The sequence below is a fragment of the Oncorhynchus clarkii genome, chromosome 26 (genome assembly GCF_045791955.1).
Source record: "Oncorhynchus clarkii lewisi isolate Uvic-CL-2024 chromosome 26, UVic_Ocla_1.0, whole genome shotgun sequence".
Taxonomy (NCBI): domain Eukaryota; kingdom Metazoa; phylum Chordata; class Actinopteri; order Salmoniformes; family Salmonidae; genus Oncorhynchus; species Oncorhynchus clarkii.
The window spans coordinates 32,452,009-32,476,929 of NC_092172.1; the positions used below are offsets into that span (position 1 = coordinate 32,452,009).

General features: G+C 37.3%; 2 protein-coding genes across 2 annotated transcripts in view; one reads left to right on the forward strand and one right to left on the reverse strand.

Annotated features, from left to right (window-relative positions):
• Positions 1-7,967: 7,967 nt before the first annotated feature.
• On the reverse strand, positions 7,968-10,070 carry LOC139385154 (cocaine- and amphetamine-regulated transcript protein-like). Its single transcript, XM_071130238.1, has 3 exons — positions 9,933-10,070; positions 9,245-9,322; positions 7,968-8,106 (listed from the first exon to the last, which is right to left on the reverse strand). Exons 1-3 carry the CDS (start codon positions 10,068-10,070, stop codon positions 7,999-8,001), a joined length of 324 nt encoding a protein of 107 aa, XP_070986339.1. The 3' UTR covers positions 7,968-7,998.
• Positions 10,071-21,324: 11,254 nt separating this feature from the next.
• Positions 21,325-24,921, forward strand: part of LOC139385062 (IQ motif containing GTPase activating protein 1) — a 67,871-nt gene continuing 64,274 nt past the window's right edge. The window contains exons 1-2 of the mRNA XM_071130110.1: positions 21,325-21,580; positions 24,365-24,467. Of these exons, the coding sequence (XP_070986211.1) occupies positions 21,535-21,580; positions 24,365-24,467 (149 nt within the window). The 5' untranslated portion in view covers positions 21,325-21,534. The remainder of the gene's footprint in view (positions 21,581-24,364; positions 24,468-24,921) is intronic.

Sequence of the window (24,921 nt, forward strand, 5' to 3'; positions counted from 1 at the left end):
ATCTGATATTCACTTAAAAATTACGTGGTTAAAAAGGTTAATTATATTATAATAAACCAATAATTACTTTTACATTTTTGGTGGATTCCTTACAACATCACTGTAAGCTACAGGTTATTCTATTTGACATTTGTCTAATCATTTTATTATTTCTATTTTTAGAATAACTTCATTTTTCCCGCTAAGGAACTTATTTTTTTATATTTGAAGTATATATATATAAATATATACATGTCTAATGCATGTGTATAATATTTACATATTGGGGTCCTGGTGAAAGCCGATTGAGTGGGCTGGTTGAAATGAATCCACCGTCTCTTTCTCTGTGTATCTTAAAAGCGCTCTGCACAGGCAGCAGTGAACGACAGTGAGAAGATCTTTACTGAGCTGATTCTCTTCATTGAGAGAAGGCACTCTGAAGTGAAGGAGCTGATCAGAGCCCAGGAGAAGGATGAAGTGAGTCAGGCTGAAGGACTCCTGGAGCAACTGTGTCTGAAGAGTTACATGCCACCATCCTTAACCAAGGTTGTGATTTTAAGACAGTGAAGGAATCTGTCTCAGAACTCAAGAGACAGCTAGAGAGCTACTGTGAGAAGGAAGCAATGAAGTTATCAACAGAAGTGAAAGCTGTCCACATACTGCAGTCAACCAAGCATAGCATCGGAGACCCACAATACGCACAAATCTTAAAATACACTGTAATGTCAAAGTGGAAGATAAATTCAATTTTTTTTAAAGATAAGATACATGGACTCACTCTGTGTGAAATAATAAAGGATAGAATTTCTTACCCTTCCTCTGTCCCCCACACATGCAACATTAGTATGTCAAGTATTGAATTTCAAGCATAGATTCAACTACAAAGACCAGGGAGCTTTTTGAAAGCCTCATAAAGGAGGGCAATGATTGGTAGATGGGTAACAATAACAAATCAGACATTGAATATCTCTTTAAGCATGGTCAAGGTAATAATGCTGCTGTGGATTATTTATTAAACCACCAAGACACATCAAAGATACAGTCATTCTTCTGAACTGAGCTGAAGGACAGGAGTGAAACTGCTCAGGGACGTCACCATGAGGCCATTGGTGATTTTAAAATATTTACAGAGTAAACTGAGGATGGATCAACAACATTGTAGTGACTCCACAATAATGACCTAAACGACGGAGTGAAAAGAAGAATACAAATATACAGAATATTCCAAAACATGCATCTTTTATCCAACAAGGCACTAAAGTAATACTGCAAAAAAACACTAAATGCACTAAATGCAAAGCCCTATTTATGATGCAAATCCAACACACCACTGAGTAACTGCCTCCTTATTTTCAAGCATGGTGGTGGCTGCATCATGGTATGGGTATGCTTGACATCAGCAAATACTTTGGAGTTTTTCAGGATAAGAAGAAACGGGATGGATCTATGCACAGGCAAAATTCTAGAGGAAAACCTTCTTCAGTCTGCTTTACACCAGACACTGGGAGAGGAATTCACCTTTCAGCAGGACAATAACCTACAACGCAAGGCCAAATATACACTGGAGTTGCCTACCAAGAAGACAGTGAATGTTCCTGAGTGGCCAAGTTACAGTTTTTTTCTTAAATCTGCTTGAAAATCTATGGCATGACTTGAAAATCGCTGTGTAGCCATGACCCCCAACATCTTGACAGAGCATGAAGCATTATGAGACATACCCAAGAAGACTCAAATCTATAATCGCTGCCAAAGGTGTTTCTAACATGTATTGACTCAGGGAGCTGAATACTCATGCAACAACTATATTTTAGTTCATTTCTAACCATCTTTAAAATAAATAAAAAATGTACTCCGCTTTCACATTACAGAGTATTTTGTGTAGATTGTTGACCAAAAATTACAATTAAATCAATTTAAATCCCACTTTGTAGTACAATAAAATGTGAAGAAATCCAACGGGTATGAATACATCTGCAAGGTATTGATTCTTGAAGAATATTACTGATAGATACCTCATGAGCTTAGTTGAACTGTCTTACCCCATCAGAACCCAGAATATAAACTTGTTTTACCCCAGTGTTTTTTAACAATGTAATTGTAAACAAACACTGTACAAAAAGTGTACACAAACCCTGGTTCAAAACACAAATATAATAAGAATAACATGTGATGTGTACTATGACACAACTTAAAGCCAGCCAGTCTTCAGGAGTAGATCTGCTCTCATCATGGCAAACTGCTGGAGGTTTACTGTCGCACCAATCAGCAGTGTATCTGGATCCACTGACTACTGCCTGTGGACACAGCTACTGTATGGGCTGTATTCAGGGCTGTTGGGATCAGGATGATCTGAAGGCTGTCTACAGCTGCCCAGAGTGCCGACAGACACGTTGTCCCAAGACCTGTTCTGAGCAGAAACACTTTGCTTGCTAAAGTGGTGGAGAAACTGAAAAATACTGCTCTTTGAGTTGTTCCTCCTGCTCAATATCTTAGCTACTTAAAATAACTAACAGTTCATTAACTGTAATTTGGGTTTCTGTATGATGATATACGTTTCAGTAATCTTAAAATATGTACGGATTGTATGAAAATCAAAGATACAAATCAATTAAATGTACTATATCCATAAAAAGTGAAATGACTGTCCATTCTGTTTCTAAGCAGGCAATAGTATAACCTTCCTGTAGACGCAATACTGCTTCTGCCACGTCCTGTCTTTATTTTCTATGGGGGAGTAGGTCAGGGCTTGACTGGGGGGGTTAGTCTAGTTTATTCTTTCTTATGTGGGTGTTCTAGTTTTCATGTTTCTATGTTGGTGATTTGTATGATTCCCAATTAGAGGCAGCTGGTAATCGTTGTCTCTAATTGGGGATCATATTTAAGTAGTGTTTGTTCCCACCTGTGTTTGTGGGATATTGTGTTTTGAGTTAGTGCACGAAGCATCTCTGTAGTCACGGTTCGTTGTTAGTTTATTGTTTATTTGTCTTTGCTTAGTTTCACTTTCTAATAAATAATGTGGAACTCAACATCCGCTGCGCCTTGGTCCGACATTTATTCCAGCGAACGTGACAGCTTCTGCCAAGAAGTCTGGACTTTTATGGCACAGGAGGCAGTGTACTGTAACTGTAACCTGTAACTACAGGCTTGCATGTTGAAGCTCCACTATGGCGGTTCCCCCTTGATCACTACATTAGTGTTAGTCTGACAGACAGTGAGAGGATGGAACCCTGCCCCTACCGTCAGTATGATAGCCTCTCCTTACTTTAACATGATTAACACAGAGTCTCAGTCTGGTCCTTCCTGTCTCCATTGCTTTGACAGGAGCCCCGGCGGCGTGACGGGTGTGACAGACGTTAGTGAACACACAGGTCCTGTTGTGTCCCATCACCAGACCCTCACCAGACCATCACTAGAACACTGATGTAATAAGAGGGGTTGAGAGAAAAAGAGACCCAGGCTGTGTTCAGGCAGATTGGAGCCACATTTATAGACACTGTGTAGTGAGGCTAACTGAAGACAAACAGGATCAAATTAGAGAAACGAGGGTAGTAGTTGTCTGTCGGCCATCTTAGGATAAGTCAAGGCCAACTGTTTCATCAAAGATAAGTTGAGATGAGGCCAACATGTGGGCAATGAATATTCACATACTTTCAAAGAGATAATTGCTGGAGAGAAGAAGATTACAAAAGGTGCATTAAAATCATATATTTAGATTATTACAAAAAGTGCATTAAAATCTTATGTTCATAAAGAAGCCTGGAGCGCCTGGCGTTGTAGAAGGTTCTCCAGAATGCCTGGAGACATTCGTCTACATTTCAGCGAGGTATTGCACAAACTGTTTTGGTTGGGCAGTTAGTGTGATTGACCATGAGGAAGTCAGAGATTTCACCACCCCATTTGCATGCTATGTCTTCACAGGAAACAGAATGGATCTTACTTTTATCCTATATGAATATCATATATGAAATAGATTATTAGTCTTACATAAAACGTTCAATTTGTATTTGATTTTATATATTTTTGTACATATCTTTTGCAATAGAGAGAATGAGAGAGAGAGAAAGAGGAAGAGAGAGAGAAAGAGAAAGAGAAAGACAGAGAGTGTGAGAGAGAGAAAGAGATTCTCATTCACTTTAAGATACCCAATCTGGATATCAGGATGCCTAGTTTCCCATCAACCAGATTCACATTTTTCTTGACAACTCCAATCCCAACAAATACATTTCTTCACATACACACACCAGACGCGCCACCACCCAGACGCATGCATTACAATGACACCCCTTAATAATGTATCGCTCACAGCGACAAATATCCGAAACAGAGCGACATTCAGCCATAAAGATGTATCATTATTGACATTTTTTGGAAACACTGAAATGGTGCATCATGGTTGGAAAGGCAGTACCATGGGGTTTGTGCTTGACTCGCTATAATTTTCCCCCAAAGCAAGAAACCAGGGGATCTTTAAATGAGCCATGCTCTCTAACATTACTGTCCTTTTATGGACTTGTGGATGGAGACACTCTGAATTGCTGGGATGTGCACTCAATGCAGTCCGACAGCTAGGTTATGGCCCACTGTGTTTTATACCTGGTTTCAAGTAGTATTTTTTTTCTTTCAAATACATTGAGGGTTTAATTGAGCTTGGCTGGAGTGCCAGATGGGCAGAGGACACAGGGTTTGGACTTCTGGGACGATTTCATTGGTTCCATTAAGCCAGAAAAACTCAATCAAGTGCCGCTAAAGTATTTGAAAGGAAACCAAGACTGTTTGAACCCAAGTCCTTTCTGTTTAAAGATGTTGTGCATTTGAATGTTTGACCTGAATATTTACAGTAATGATGCATTATAAGAGGGTTTGGCTCATATCACAGCGGGAGGATATGGGTTCATTTCTGGTCACAGTGTGTAGTACTTAAGTGAAACAGTTTTGTGTGAATAAACAAACATTATACAGTGTGCAGAACCATGTGCACATGGCTCAATAACCATGGTATTGTGTGGAATGAGGGGTATCTACCAGGAATAAAAAGGACAGTCATTTATCCTAATCCATAAAAAAGCTTCCATACTTTCCACTGTTGTAAATATGTGTAGGCATGACTGTCATTTTCACAACAACAACAAATTAAACTAATTGGCACCATATTCAGTTACATTTCCAACTGAATTAGGCTGGGATACAATCCAAGGTGCGTTATAGAGCAACACACTGACAATGTGACTTTTAAAGGCAATTTTACAGACGTTTGCGGAGATCGCATTCATGGAAAACAATGCGCATGTTGGCTCAAGCATAAATTACCTTTAAAGGTCAAGTGCAATGCCCTGCTCTATAACATGGTTTGGATGGAATACCGGCCTAAGGCTATTGATCGCAGTAGTGTTTTCACTCAAAAGAGAAGGATGACACTGAACTTCACTACCTGAGTCAGGCTGCTAAACAAGATGGCCGACTTTCCCCATGTCACATACTTATTTTTCTTTGGTATTATGGCGGTCTGCTAACAAATGATATAGGTGCATGTCGCCACCTACTGTTTTGGCTGTATATCAGCCTACTATTCTGTAATATGAATTAATTACACTTTGATAGAGAAAATAAATTCCCTACCAACTAACTCTACACCCATTAAAACCACTATTTCACTACTTTGGCCCTATCTGATCCTATCCCAGGCCAACAGCCTGGGAGAACGGGACACTATCATTCAAATCTGGGGCCTGAAAGGGAACTGCATCTTCAGACAACATTCACAGGAATTTTTCAGCAGATCCAGAAACATTTTCGCTGCATTCACAATTATGTAAAGTTTCTTTGATTTCTTGTTAGTTTGACTTGTACAATTGATCACCTGTGCAATAAACACAACAAAATCCACCTTTTTCACTATCAGTACTTCAGGATCCCTCAAATGATAAACAACACTTTCTGCAGGCTGCGGGGCATCCAGTGACATTTCTCCCTTCCGCTATTTGCGCTGCCTCTGCATAAGAGACCTGGTGAACAGCCCAGATTCTTGCTACTTCGACCTCCTTCACCCTGACAGGGCATTCCTGGAACGTGGTTCCCACCACAATTGCAACACCGTGTATCCACCGACCCTTCCACAACATATTTATTCCATCTGCACACACTTGCCACGTGGCCAAACTTTTTACATTAACAACACTGCAATGTTCTGTTCACAGAAGCTCTCACTGTGTCTCTCATATACCCCAGCTTTACATCTGTGGGAAGAGATATTCCATCAAATAGCAATAGCACCGATAGGCTTTTCTCTTTCCTTTCCTTCACCATACAGTTCAATCATCATACATCCATTACTCCTGGTACATTGTATATTTTCAGCCTCAATTTCCACCAGACATTTGATCTGTTCCCTCTTCAGAAAATATCCACTTTGAATTCTACTCCGATAATTCAGAGAGACACAATGCACTTTCCTTTTGTTCTTCTGACACAATAAATCAACACCATACCGCTCCTGGTCACTTTGATTGACACCACCCTTTCCAGTGGGTCCTCCACCATCTCCTTGACTGCTAATGGATCTCCCAAAAACACAGATTTTCCCATGAAACTAACTCCAACAAGGAACAGACCATTAATAGACTAAAGCCTGTCTTCATGAACAACTTTATTCCGTTTTGCTCCATTCCTCAACGTGACAGTTTTCCACTCATTTCCATTAATGTTACTTAACGCGTCATCCAACTCAGTGCTTCCTCTTCTGCCAACTTCCCCTCAGTTCGGAGGCCAAGAAGACGACCTTCCATGTCACATACTCCTTCACGTGTTTAAATGAAGGTGGGAAGCCGTAGTACTGACAGAATATTGGCACTGAAAATGACACCTCCTTTACACATAGCTCAGGCTACCAGTCATGCTGTACTGCCTTTTGTTACAGTGGCAAGCAAATAGGTGATGCAAATGTGTTTTGTTTGTGATACCCATGTAAATATTTGCTATGTCCAGGAGCAGCCGTCGGGTTACAGTTGTCTTATGGAACGATGGCATTGAGTTGTATTGGCGTTTACTAGCAAACAGAACCATATCTAACCTCCTCATTAGTTTACATAATGGTTGGTTTCTCCTGTGCGCTGAAAGATGTCCTAAAAGGCAGGGTTGTGATTATTAGGCCATAACGTAGGAAAACATTTTGCAATGAAAACGTTTCTTATTGGACAAATTCAGATAGTCCTACCGCCCCGTTTTACTTTGTTTTCTTCAATGTTGTACCTAATGAACAACACCATGGGTCGTATTCATTGGAGCACATCATAGCAAAATGCTCAGGTAGTCCCTCCCTCCCGTTTTCTTCATTATGAACACGACCCTGAGGTGAACATGTCCTGGATCAACACAGGACACTGGAATGTAGATAGACTGCGAGACTCACATAGACTGTGTTACATGATAATTCCAGCTACGACATTAAGAGACTATAGTAAATCTATGTGTTGAACTATTTTGTAATTGTGTTCTTAATGATAGCTGGAATGCATCATATCTTAAAGTGAATGATTTCTTTAAGTCACAGTTTGATCCCAAAATGACCTTTTTGATTTTTGCATTGAGGTATTGAAATAAGAACAGTAAATCCACAACAAGTGAGATGACCAACATGTTTATGTGTTTGACAGTCTAGAGTGCACATGCTGTAAATGCTTTCTGGGTTACAGAACACCTCCATGCTCCTCTTTCAATGGAAAGGACTTTATCAAAGCACAAGGACAAAACAAGACAACACTCAAGTGCCATAATGTTGGCCTACAGCTTGTGGATGCTGCATATCCCTTGCGGTTGTGGACACAGTGGTTTGTCGCAAACTCCCCATATTCCCAAAATATTGCAATAATATTGACCAGAGCCCTTGGGGACATGATCTAAAGTAGTGGGAATAGGGTATCATTTGGGATACAGGTGATGATACAAGTTGATGATGATATTCCTCTGTCTTGGCTGGAGCGTTGGATGTGGTGGTTTTAGTGAAGTGTTTCTCCTTGAGGGAGTTTAGAGACATTTGAGGAGGAAGGAGTTGCAGCTGCTGACTCTGCCACAGTCACAGAGCTTCCCAATGCGGGGTCCATGCCTCAAGGCACACCGGTCGCCCATACCACACTAAGAGAGGGAGGGGGGAGAGATAGATAGACGGAGAGAGAGAAAGAGATATAGAGAGGAAACACAAAGTAGCTTTATCGCAAAACACAGTCCTTAACTAAAAAAACAACATTTAATTAGGAGAGAAAGAGTTAGTCAGCGATGGTAATGAAAGTTCTAATTAGTTTGCTGTATGAATGAAGCGGTGTTCGCTGGTTCTTTAGACTCTTCCTCCTTTCAGTTAATTAGACTTAGGGACGCTATCTAGAATAGGCTGCATAATTGCACTCAAATCAAAGGCTGTTGGCATTTCTCCGTTTGCATTTAATTATACTGACAACTTATACTCGTTAATTGGTTTTACATAAATTTTCAATTGAACTGCATTGAAATGGGGCCAGACTATAACACAGAGTGGGAGAAACATGGGGGGCTTAAAGGGGATGTTCAGGATTTTACAAAAAAAAAGCCAAATGTGACATCAAATAAAATATGGAGTTGATTTGAGTTGATTTCAGGTGATTTGGCCATTACAAAAAAAACAGCTCACATGCCACTATTATTGATTGTTAGCTTGTGGTGGCTAAAGTTAGCTGAAATAGGGAATATTTCAAGAAAACCAAACCATGGATTAAAGCTTCTCCTGACCCATGGACTGCTTTCAGGGTGAGGAACTATCTAACATAAAGTTGTCAAATCCTAAACTTCCCCTTTAATAACAGGCATCCACATTTTGTTCCAAATAAATAAACTCCTATAATATATTTCAGCAATAAGGCCTGAGGGGGTGTGGTATATGGCCAATATACCATGGCTAAGGGCTGTTCTAATGCAAGACGCAACGCGGAGTGCTTGGACACAGCCATTAGCTGTGGTACATTGGCCATATATCACAAACCCCTAAAGTGCCTTATTGCTATTATAAACTGGCTACCAACTTAATTAGAGCAGTACAAGTAAATGTTTTGTCAGACCAATGGTATACTCTGATATACCACAGCTTTCAGCCAATCAGCATTCAGGGCTCGAACCACACAGTTTATAACACCCCTTTGATACTTGAAAAGTACTGAGGATTTTAAATGCAGTCATAACCTCCATTTGGTCAAAAATAACATTGGTAAAAGTTAGTTTTAAACAGGAACATATTAGGACTCACAGGAGGGATCATCCCTCTCTTCTCATTAGAAGGCAGACGGCTCTGCATCTTCACTAGAAGAGCCTCCATCGCATCCACCTGTGAAACGGAGTAAAGGAAACAGGGTCAATGGAATTTCTTATTGCTTTTCTCAAGGGGAGTTTTCAAATCTATACTCCTATATGAGTGCAATTTCCCCATGAGTTTATGTACTACCTAACGACAATGTCAGTGTTATAGAGGCTATGTTTTTGTTTCCAGAAGATCCTCTTGTGGAACTTTATCTCTTCAGGTGTCACATTTGACATTTAGCGATATGTTCCAGAGGTTCAACCAGGGATGGACATTAAATAAGATAGCCAGCTAGACCGAGGCCGGTACTTTTCAGACGGGCTAGTATAAATGTTGGTTTACTAGCCCGGCTGGCCAGTGGACTAAATCTTTAGCTCCATCCCTGTGTTTAACCATGGATAAAAGTGATGGATAAATCGGATTCTCAAGGACACCTTTATCAGTACGAACTGCTGAATAAGGTTATGCTGACCATAGTACAATCATGGGCGAACATTTAGATTGCATTTATATCTCGAATTATCTTGACTTAGATGTATATATTAAATTGAGAACCTGTAGTGCATGAATATATAGATCAGGACCAACATGCCAGGGTAGCCTGAAACAACAAAAGTGATTCCCTATATGAACTTACAAGTTCTTTCTCTGCGGCCGAGGCAGAGTTCTGCGCGCCAAAGTCCTCTGCGGAAACTTCATGTGACGCCTGTCCTCGGCACATAACGGACATCAGACCGATACACAGCAGTCGGAGCAGCACTCCTGAGCTATCCATGGTTCTGATGCGGTGCGTGGTAAATGCTGTGCAGTCGTGGCGGCAATAAGAGAGCGCAGGGGATCAAAGTGGAGGGTCGGAAGTTCAGAGTGAGTAAATGTGCAACGGACTGCCGGACCTCTGCATTTATACTAGCGAGTAGCCCCGCCTGTAAGGTAATTTAGCTGGGTTTCAAGACCCATTGCGAGGAACTCCAGTCTTCAATGCATCTTGAATGGTTTGAAGGATGACTCTTAATTGTGTTATTTGAACTGGTGGGTTCAAATCCCACACGTTACACTTACATCCCATCACACGTTACACTTACATCCCACACGTTACACTTGCATCCCACACGTTACACTTGCATCCCACACGTTACACTTACATCCCACACGTTACACTTACATCCCATCACAATTTTACACTTACATCCCATCACACGTTACACTTACATCCCATCACACGTTACACTTACATCCCATCACACGTTATACTTACATCCCATCACACGTTACACTTGCATCCCATCACACGTTACACTTGCATCCCATCACACGTTACACTTGCATCCCATCACACGTTACACTTACATCCCATCACACGTTACACTTGCATCCCATCACACGTTACACTTGCATCCCATCACACGTTACACTTGCATCCCATCACACGTTACACTTACATCCCATCACACGTTACACTTACATCCCATCACACGTTACACTTACATCCCATCACACGTTACACTTACATCCCATCACACGTTACACTTACATCCCATAGCTTCTTATTTTGTCAATTGTTCAGATTTAAACCCCCTCTATTTATAATTGTAGATTATGAAGTTGTTTTTCACTCTGTTGCAAGTCCCACCTCAATATATACCAATTACATTGCGTAAGGCAACTGTAGGCTATTAAATAAAATGTTCCTTGTAGGGGCCATTTCTCACGTTGAATGAGACAATTACAATCCCGCAATATAATTTCAACAGTGATTTTAACTGAGCTGGGGATCAATTGTGATTTCAACATAATTAAAATATCTAATCACTGATATCCATTACAAAACAACCCCGTGTCTCATTTTTCCTTCACAAACCTAATATACAGTGAAATAGAGAAGGACAATGTTCTAATACTGAAGCTAATATAATAATATAAAAGCTCCATTCCCCTTCGACTTTGACTTTATAAATTATTGCTCAGTTTACACAAAGAGAAGTTACGTCATAAACAGTTGCATAAAAACACTTACCATACATAACACATAATACAGAACATACATAACACATAATACAGAACATACATAACACATAATACAGAACATACATAACACATAATACAGAACATACATAACACATAATACAGAACATTCATAACACATAATACAGAACATACATAACACATAATACAGAACATACATAACACATAATACAGAACATACATAACACATAATACAGAACATACATAACACATAATACAGAACATACATAACACATAATACAGAACATACATAACACATAATACAGAACATACATAACACATAATACAGAACATACATAACACATAATACAGAACATACATAACACATAATACAGAACATACATAACACATAATACAGAACATACATAACACATAATACAGAACATACATAACACATAATACAGAACATACATAACACATAATACAGAACATACATAACACATAATACAGAACATACATAACACATAAAAACACTTACCATACATAACACATAATACAGAACATACATAACACATAATACAGAACATACATAACACATAATATAGAACATACATAACACATAATACAGAACATACATAACACATAATACAGAACATACATAACACATAATACAGAACATACATAACACATAATACAGAACATACATAACACATAATACAGAACATACATAACACATAATACAGAACATACATAACACATAATACAGAACATACATAACACATAATACAGAACATACATAACACATAATACAGAACATACATAACACATAATACAGAACATACATAACACATAATACAGAACATACATTACACATAATACAGAACATACATAACACATAATACAGAACATACATAACACATAATACAGAACATACATAACACAAAATACAGAACATACATAACACATAATACAGAACATACATAACACATAATACAGAACATACATAACACATAATACAGAACATACATAACACATAAAAACACTTACCATACATAACACATAATACAGAACATACATAACACATAATACAGAACATACATAACACATAATATAGAACATACATAACACATAATACAGAACATACATAACACATAATATAGAACATACATAACACATAATACAGAACATACATAACACATAATACAGAACATACATAACACATAATACAGAACATACATAACACATAATACAGAACATACATAACACATAATACAGAACATACATAACACATAATACAGAACATACATTACACATAATACAGAACATACATAACACATAATACAGAACATACATAACACATAATACAGAACATACATAACACATAATACAGAACATACATAACACATAATACAGAACATACATAACACATAATACAGAACATACATAACACATAATACAGAACATACATAACACATAATACAGAACATACATAACACATAATACAGAACATACATAACACATAATACAGAACATACATAACACATAATACAGAACATACATAACACATAATACAGAACATACATAACACATAATACAGAACATACATAACACATAATACAGAACATACATAACACATAAAAGCACTTACCATACATAACACATAATACAGAACATACATAACACATAAAAACACTTACCATACATAACACATAATACAGAACATACATAACACATAATACAGAACATACATAACACATAATACAGAACATACATAACACATAAAAACACTTACCATACATAACACATTATACAGAACATACATAACACATAATACAGAACATACATAACACATAATACAGAACATACATAACACATAGTACAGAACATACATAACACATAATACAGAACATACATAACACATAATACAGAACATACATAACAAATAATACAGAACATACATAACACATAATACAGAACATACATAACACATAATACAGAACATACATAACACATAATATAGAACATACATAACACATAATACAGAACATACATAACACATAATATAGAACATACATAACACATAATACAGAACATACATAACACATAATACAGAACATACATAACACATAATACAGAACATACATAACACATAATACAGAACATACATAACACATAATACAGAACATACATAACACATAATACAGAACATACATTACACATAATACAGAACATACATAACACATAATACAGAACATACATAACACATAATACAGAACATACATAACACATAATACAGAACATACATAACACATAATACAGAACATACATAACACATAATACAGAACATACATAACACATAATACAGAACATACATAACACATAATACAGAACATACATAACACATAATACAGAACATACATAACACATAATACAGAACATACATAACACATAATACAGAACATACATAACACATAATACAGAACATACATAACACATAAAAGCACTTACCATACATAACACATAATACAGAACATACATAACACATAATACAGAACATACATAACACATAAAAACACTTACCATACATAACACATAATACAGAACATACATAACACATAATACAGAACATACATAACACATAATACAGAACATACATAACACATAAAAACACTTACCATACATAACACATTATACAGAACATACATAACACATAATACAGAACATACATAACACATAATACAGAACATACATAACACATAGTACAGAACATACATAACACATAATACAGAACATACATAACACATAATACAGAACATACATAACACATAATACAGAACATACATAACACATAATACAGAACATACATAACACATAAAAACACTTACCATACATAACACATTATACAGAACATACATAACACATAATACAGAACATACATAACACATAATACAGAACATACATAACACATAGTACAGAACATACATAACACATAATACAGAACATACATAACACATAATACAGAACATACATAACACATAATACAGAACATACATAACACATAATACAGAACATACATAACACATAAAAACACTTACCATACATAACACATTATACAGAACATACATAACACATAATACAGAACATACATAACACATAATACAGAACATACATAACACATAATACAGAACATACATAACACATAATACAGAACATACATAACACATAATACAGAACATTCATAACACATAATACAGAACATACATAACACATAATACAGAACATACATAACACATAATACAGAACATACATAACACATAACATACATAACACATAATACAGAACATACATAACACATAATACAGAACATACATAACACATAATACAGAACATACATAACACATAATACAGAACATACATAACACATAATACAGAACATACATAACACATAATACAGAACATACATAACACATAATACAGAACATACATAACACATAATACAGAACATACATAACACATAATACAGAACATACATAACACATAATACAGAACATACATAACACATAATACAGAACATACATAACACATAATACAGAACATACATAACACATAATACAACACTTACCATACATAACACATAATACAGAACATACATAACACATAATACAGAACATACATAACACATAATATAGAACATACATAACACATAATACAGAACATACATAACACATAATACAGAACATACATAACACATAATACAGAACATACATAACACATAATACAGAACATACATAACACATAATACAGAACATACATAACACATAATACAGAACATACATAACACATAATACAGAACATACATAACACATAATACAGAACATACATAACACATAATACAGAACATACATAACACATAATACAGAACATACATAACACATAATACAGAACATACATAACACATAATACAGAACATACATAACACATAATACAGAACATACATAACACATAATACAGAACATACATAACACATAATACAGAACATACATAACACATAATACAGAACATACATAACACATAATACAGAACATACATAACACATAAAAACACTTACCATACATAACACATAATACAGAACATACATAACACATAATACAGAACATACATAACACATAATATAGAACATACATAACACATAATACAGAACATACATAACACATAATACAGAACATACATAACACATAATACAGAACATACATAACACATAATACAGAACATACATAACACATAATACAGAACATACATAACACATAATACAGAACATACATAACACATAATACAGAACATACATAACACATAATACAGAACATACATAACACATAATACAGAACATACATAACACATAATACAGAACATACATAACACATAATACAGAACATACATAACACATAATACAGAACATACATAACACATAAAAGCACTTACCATACATAACACATAATACAGAACATACATAACACATAATACAGAACATACATACCACATAAAAACACTTACCATACATAACACATAATACAGAACATACATAACACATAATACAGAACATACATAACACATAATACAGAACATACATAACACATAAAAACACTTACCATACATAACACATTATACAGAACATACATAACACATAATACAGAACATACATAACACATAATACAGAACATACATAACACATAGTACAGAACATACATAACACATAATACAGAACATACATAACACATAATACAGAACATACATAACAAATAATACAGAACATACATAACACATAATACAGAACATACATAACACATAATACAGAACATACATAACACATAATATAGAACATACATAACACATAATACAGAACATACATAACACATAATATAGAACATACATAACACATAATACAGAACATACATAACACATAATACAGAACATACATAACACATAATACAGAACATACATAACACATAATACAGAACATACATAACACATAATACAGAACATACATAACACATAATACAGAACATACATTACACATAATACAGAACATACATAACACATAATACAGAACATACATAACACATAATACAGAACATACATAACACATAATACAGAACATACATAACACATAATACAGAACATACATAACACATAATACAGAACATACATAACACATAATACAGAACATACATAACACATAATACAGAACATACATAACACATAATACAGAACATACATAACACATAATACAGAACATACATAACACATAATACAGAACATACATAACACATAATACAGAACATACATAACACATAAAAGCACTTACCATACATAACACATAATACAGAACATACATAACACATAATACAGAACATACATAACACATAAAAACACTTACCATACATAACACATAATACAGAACATACATAACACATAATACAGAACATACATAACACATAATACAGAACATACATAACACATAAAAACACTTACCATACATAACACATTATACAGAACATACATAACACATAATACAGAACATACATAACACATAATACAGAACATACATAACACATAGTACAGAACATACATAACACATAATACAGAACATACATAACACATAATACAGAACATACATAACACATAATACAGAACATACATAACACATAATACAGAACATACATAACACATAATACAGAACATACATAACACATAATACAGAACATACATAACACATAATACAGAACATACATAACACATAATACAGAACATACATAACACATAATACAGAACATACATAACACATAATACAGAACATACATAACACATAATACAGAACATACATAACACATAATACAGAACATACATAACACATAATACAGAACATACATAACACATAATACAGAACATACATAACACATAATACAGAACATACATAACACATAATACAGAACATACATAACACATAATACAGAACATACATAACACATAATACAGAACATACATAACACATAATACAGAACATACATAACACATAATACAGAACATACATAACACATAAAAGCACTTACCATACATAACACATAATACAGAACATACATAACACATAATACAGAACATACATAACACATAAAAACACTTACCATACATAACACATAATACAGAACATACATAACACATAATACAGAACATACATAACACATAATACAGAACATACATAACACATAAAAACACTTACCATACATAACACATTATACAGAACATACATAACACATAATACAGAACATACATAACACATAATACAGAACATACATAACACATAATACAGAACATACATAACACATAGTACAGAACATACATAACACATAATACAGAACATACATAACACATAATACAGAACATACATAACACATAATACAGAACATACATAACACATAATACAGAACATACATAACACATAATACAGAACATACATAACACATAATATAGAACATACATAACACATAATACAGAACATACATAACACATAATACAGAACATACATAACACATAATACAGAACATACATAACACATAATACAGAACATACATAACACATAATACAGAACATACATAACACATAATACAGAACATACATAACACATAATACAGAACATACATAACACATAATACAGAACATACATAACACATAATACAGAACATACATAACACATAATACAGAACATACATAACACATAAAAACACTTACCATACATAACACATAATACAGAACATACATAACACATAATACAGAACATACATAACACATAATACAGAACATACAACAAGAATCATGATACAGTTCTTTCACTGGGGGGGGGCATTACAGCTTGGAAAATTTATGTCATGGCTTTAGAAGCTTCTGATAGGCAAATTTACAAAATTTGAGTCAATTGGAGGTGTACCTGTGGATCTATTTCAAGGCCTACCTTCAAACTCAGTGCCTCTTTGCTTGACATCATGGGGAAATCACAAGAAATCAGCCAAGACCTCAGAAAAAAAAATGTAGACTTCCACAAGTCTGGTCCATCCTTGGGAGAAATGTTCAAACACCTGAAGGTACCACGTTAATCTGTACAAACAATAGTACGCAAGTATAAACACCATGGGACCACGCAGCCGTCATACCGCTCAGGAAGGAGGCGCGTTCTGTCTTCTAGAGATCAACGTACTTTGGTGCGAAAAGTGCAAATCAATCTCAGAACAACAGCAAAGGACCTTGTGAAGATGCTGGAGGAAACAGGTACAAAAGTATCTATAACCACAGTAGAATGAGCCCTATATTGAGATAACCTGAAAGGCCACTCAGCAAGGAAGAAGCCACTGCTCCAAAACCACCACAAAAAAGCCAGACTACGGTTTGCAACTGCGCATGGGGACAAAGATCGTACTTTTTGGAGAAATCTCCTCTGGTCTGATGAAATAAAAATATAACTATTTGGCCATAATGACCATATTTTTGGAGGAAAAAGGGGGACACTTGCAAGCCGAAGAACACCATCCCAACCATGAAGCACAGGGGTGGCAGCATCATGTTGTGGAGGTGCTTTGCTGCAGGAGGGACTGGTGCACTTCACAAAATAGATGGTATCATGAGGGGAAATTATGTGGATATATTGAAGCAACATCTCAAGACATCAGTCAGGAAGTTAAAGCTTGGTTGCAAATGGGTCTTCCAAATGGACAATGACACCAAGCATACTTCCAAAATTGTGGCAAAATGGCTTAAAGGACAACAAAGTCAAAGTATTGGAGTGGCCATCACAAAGCCCTGACCTCAATCCTATAGAACATTTGTGGGCAGAACTGAAGAAGCGTGTATGAGCAAGGAGGCCTACAAACCTGACTCAGTTACACCAGCTCTGTCAGGAGGAATGGGCCAAAATTCACCCAACTTATTTTGGGAAGCTTGAGGAAGGCTACCTGAAATGTTTGACCAAAGTTAATAAATTTAAAGGCAATGCTACCAAATACTAATTGAGTGTAAATGTAAACTTCTAACCCACTGGGAATGTGATGAAAGAAATAAAAGCTGAAATAAATAATTCTCTCTCCTATTATTCTGACATTGCACATTCTTAAAATGAAGTGTTGATCCTAACTGACCTAAAACAGGGAATTTTTACTAGGATTAAATGTCAGGAATTGTGAAAAACTGAGTTTAAATTTATTTGGCTAAGGTGTATGTAAACTTCCGACTTCAACTGTATCTAACAATGACCTCTCATCGCTTCTGCAGTAGATAACCACCTTTGAACTGTGTTGCAGCTCGTTGCTTGTTGTCATTGTAGAGACATATTGCACAACGGTATTCCCAGGGAATAATGTCAAGTAGAAAACTCAGTAGTCTTAGAACAGCATTTACCAAATGTTGGGTAGAGACAAATAGGCTGTGGCTGATACCGTTTGAGTCTAAGCTTACATCGGAGTACTGGCTAGAACTGCAAACTGCAAACTTAACATGTGTAAATATTTGTATGAACACAACAAGATTCAACAACTGAGACAAACTGAACAAGTTCCATAGACATGTGACTAACAGAAATGGAAAAATGTGTCCCTGAACAAAGGGGGGGTCAAAATCTGGTGTGGCCACCAGCTGCATTAAGTACTGCAGTGCATCTCCTCCTCATGGACTGAACCAGATTTGCCAGTTCTTGCTGTGAGATGTTACCCCACTCTTCCACCAAGGCACCTGCAAGTTCCTAGACATTTCTGATGGGAATGGCTCTAGCCCTCACCCTTAGATCCAACAGGTCCCAGACGTGCTCAATGGGATTGAGAGGCTCTTTGCTGGCCATGGCAGAACACTGACATTTCCTGTCTTGCAGGAAATCACGCACAGAACGAGCAATATGGCTGGTGGTATTGTCATGCTGGAGGGTCATGTCAGGATGAGCCTGCAGGAAGGTTACCACATGAGGGAGGAGGATGTCTTCTCTTAAATGTACAGCATTGAGATTGCCTGCAATGACAACAAGCTCAGTCCGATGATGCTGTGTCACACTGCCCCAGACCATGACGGACCCTCCACCTTCAAATCGATCCCGCTCCAGAGTACAGGCCTCATTGTAATGCTCATTCCTTCGACAATAAAGGCGAATCCGACCATCACCCCAAGTGATACAAAACCTCGACTCGTCAGTGAAGAGCACTTTTTGCCAGTCCTGTCTGGTCCAGCGACGGTGGGTTTGTGCCCATAGGCGATGTTGTTGCCGGTGATGTCTGGTGAGGACCTGCCTTACAACAGGCCTACAAGCCCTCAGTCTGAGCACTGATTGTACGTTCCTGGTGTAACTCGGGCAGTTGTTGTTGCCATCCTGTACCTGTCTGCAGGTGTGATGTTCGGATGTACCGATCCTGTGCAGGTGTTTTTACACGTGGTCTGCCACTGCGATGACGATTAGCTGTCCGTCCTGTGTCCCTGGAGCGCTGTCTTAGGCATCTCACAGTACGGACATTGCAAGTTATTGCCCTGGCCATATCTGCATTCCTCATGCTTCCTTGCAGCATGCCTAAGGCACGTTCACGCAGATGAACAGGGACCCTGGGCATCTTTCTTTTGATGTTTTTTGATGTTTTTCAGAGTCAGTAGAAAGGCCTCTTTAGTGTCCTAAGTTTTCATAACTGTGACCTTAATTGCCTACTGTCTGTAAGCTGTTAGTGTCTTAACGACCGTTCCAGAGGTGCATGTTCATTAATTGTTTATGATTCATTGAACAAGCATGGTAAACAGTGTTTAAACCCTTTACAATCTGTGAATTTATTTGGATTTTTACGAATTATCTTTGAAAGACAGGGTCCTGGAAAAGGGACGTTTCTTATTTTCTGAGTTTAATCAGTGTCGATGCGTAGCGTGCCTTTAGGAAGGTTATTTCAGTGCCTGTAGTAGGCAGCAGAGGGCGCTGCGCCTGCAGTTTCGACGAGTGGCTGCTGATGGGTGTTTCCTCGAACGCATACTTTAGGATTTAGGAAGGAACACACACCCCAGTGACATCAGTTAGGTTTGAAGAAGAAAAAAAGTCTCAGCTCTCGACTCAAACCGTGCAGTGGAGCAGCAAGGGGGCCGAGAGCGCCTTCCCGACTTTTTCAATTATATAGCCCGCAAAGAGAACTGGACGAAACTATAGGCTATCATCTCAACTACTATAACTTGACCTCGTCAACCCGGGGAGTGAGGATTATAACACTTATTCAGAGAATATGTCAACCTCAGACGAGGCAGACGGGCTTCGGCCGAGATATGGGTGTGAGTATCTAAAAACTTTTCCTGCTCGCTCACCTTGGGATCATATTTTACCTCCGTTTACAGAAGTTTAACAATTTAATTGTTTTAATCAATACATACATTTTCACAGGCGTTTTTTCTTCGTTCTATCTATATTCACATGTTTGACTTTGGTTAGACTTTTGACAGCGTGGTAGGTAGGCTCTGACTTCCGCGTTTTCATCTACATCGGCTACAATATTGCAATTTTACGTGGCTACATCGAATTAAATTAGCCCACATTGAATTTGGTCGATGCAATCCGGGATCCTTGAGACGTCATTGAAGTAATATAGTTTCAAATGGTTAGGTTTAGTCAAGGGTAAAGGTAGGGGTTAAGTTTTTAAGGTAGGGGCGTCTATGGTAGGATCCGTATAGCACCAACTCATTGAATTTTGACATGTTTGCATTTTTCACAGTAAAGGATAAGGCGCTACATTGTTTTCTTATAGGGAATCTGAAGTAGCAAGACGATGCAATAGTTGAGTGGTTTACCTGGTCGATTCATTGACATCTATTGATGGCCTACTATAGTTTATTGATATGTGAACTAGTATCCATTGATCTTATCTTAATTAAAAACATTTACGTTCGGATATGGTCTTTTTCAATTATATTTTATAAAATAATTATAGAATGTTTATTGGTTTACATTTGTGATTTTTATGCACTTTGAAATGATTCTGTAATGAAAAGTTCTTTACAAATCTAATTTACTCGTTTTTAATTTTATTTATTTGTTATTTTACCAGGTAAGTTGACTGAGAACATGTTCTCATTTACAGCAACGACCTGAATAGTTACAGGGGAGAGGAGGGGGATGAATGAGCCAATTGTAAATTTGGGATTATTAGGTGACCGTGATGGTTTGAGGGCCAGATTGGGTATTTAGCCAGGACACCAGGGTTAACACCCCTACTCTTACGATAAGTGCCATGGGATCTTTTAGTGACCACAGAGAGTCAGGACACCCGTTTAACGTCCCATCCGAAAGACGGCACCCTACACAGGGCAGTCTCCCCAATCACTGCCCTGGGGTATTGGGATATTTTTTAGACCAGAGGAAAGAGTGCCTCCTACTGGCCCTCCAACACCACTTCCAGCAGCACCTGGTCTCCCATCCAGGAACTAGACTTTCCTGAGGCAGTCAGTAGCCTTGGCTTAAGTGGGAACCATACCACTGTACTTGCTGGCTTGTCAACTGCTTTCAAGATTACTTCCACTGTAAATTACCAAGTTGTTTGATACATTTATTAGGCTAATAAATGAGATTAAGGCCGCACAATAATAATAATTGTAATCATAGTCAGTAGAATAAAACCCCACAATAAAATCCTGGAAATTGTAAGTGGCAATTTTTAGACTTTTCCATTCTCTAATGGTCACGTAGCCTAGGTTATAATGAATATGCTTGTTATTCAGAAGGCCTAGACATCACCAGAAGGAGCCTGAAACAATTAGCTCTTGTAATGCGAGTGCTCATGCCCACTTTTTTTTTCTCTCCCTCCCAGCTCTAAAAATATATTTCCAGCAACATTACCATGCAGGTCTCTTTAGCCTAGGCCAGTGGATCCCAACCAGGGGTACTTAGACCCCTGCTGGTACTTGGCCTATCCACAGGGGGTACTTGAGTTGACTCATGAGACCATAGGTCTACTGGTAAAATGCACACGAGGGGGTACTTCAGGGGTACTCCTGGCAGAGAGAAATTCAGTTGGTGGTAGAGTAACAGAAAAAGGTTGGGAACCAGCGGTCTAGACCCTAGCCTAGACCACAGAACTGTGAGCTACGAGCTTTGTTTACCTGCAGAATAGGTTTGATTTATTACGGTCTCTTCAGAGTTCTTTGAAAGAATGCCCATGCATTTCATTTGGCATATTTGCTAGATCACTTGAAGTGATAAAGACATTTTACACAGAAATAAAAAATCTCAAACAAACGATGGAGATGTTTAAACAAAGTTTGCATAGACTAGCCTACATTTACCTAGCCTACATTTACCTAGCCTACATTTACCTAGCCTACATTTACCTAGCCTACATTTACCTAGCCTACATTTACCTAGCCTACATTTACCTAGCCTACATTTACCTACTGTGTAGTGAGTGACTAAAGCTAAGTTGTCCTCCCCGATCAGTAACCCTTGAATCATCTCATTATGTGGAACTGGCGGTGAGGCCAAGTTGTAACCAGACTGGGAGGGGATGGAGTAGCCTAGCACAGGACAGTTCAACATGACAGCTGAGCTGAATCAGCCTGTCAATCAACACATCATTTCTTGGGACTGTTTACATCTTTGTGCTTATGATGGCGGCCAACACGACTATGTCAGTTGTGATATTCAGGATGGATGGGACAGTCTCTACCCCTCCTACATGCAGAATGAGAGAAGTCTGTCTCACTGTTCATTTGAAGGTTCTTGCATGTTATCTTGTTAATCGTCCCTACTTGTTTGTGTGTCTGCTAGTCCGTGTGTGTTTACTATAAATGTGAGTGTGAGCTAGACTCAACTCAGTGTGTGTACTGTGTATGTTTGTAAATGGAGTGTTTCTTGTACAGCTATGCTGTTATGAGCGAGCTAGTATTCACCTAGTGAGTGTTTCTTGTACAGCTATGCTGTTATGAGCGAGCTAGTATTCACCTAGTGAGTGTTTCTTGTACAGCTATGCTGTTATGAGCGAGCTAGAATTCACCTAGTGAGTGTTTCTTGTACAGCTATGCTGTTATGAGCGAGCTAGTATTCACCTAGTGAGTATTGTTTTCCAGCTGTTCTGGATGGTGTCGAGCGACTCACAGCAGAGGAGATGGACGAGAGGAGGCAGCAGAACATGGCCTACGAATACCTCTGTCATCTCGAGGAGGCTAAACGGTAAGACTGTGTTTTTCATTAGTTGGTAATTGCCTTTTCTTTTGGCTGGTATAAAAATGAATGAAAGCAGACAAATATAAATTCTGCCGGATATGTACCTGGGGAGACTTCAATCCGCAGTAGGAAAGGAAGGGAAATGGCTCTCACCACAGTCTGTGAAGGACAGAGAATGCAAATAGTCTGCCATTGATCCACACTTCCAATGTGAGAGAATACAGAAGTGTTCTTAGGGAGTCTGGGGCCCTATAAGGAAACAGGGGCCATTGATCCACACTTCCAATGTGAGAGAATACAGAAGTGTTCTTAGGGAGTCTGGGGCCCTATAAGGAAACAGGGGCCATTGATCCACACTTCCAATGTGAGAGAATACAGAAGTGTTCTTAGGGAGTCTGGGGCCCTATAAGGAAACAGGGGCCATTGATCCACACTTCCAATGTGAGAGAATACAGAAGTG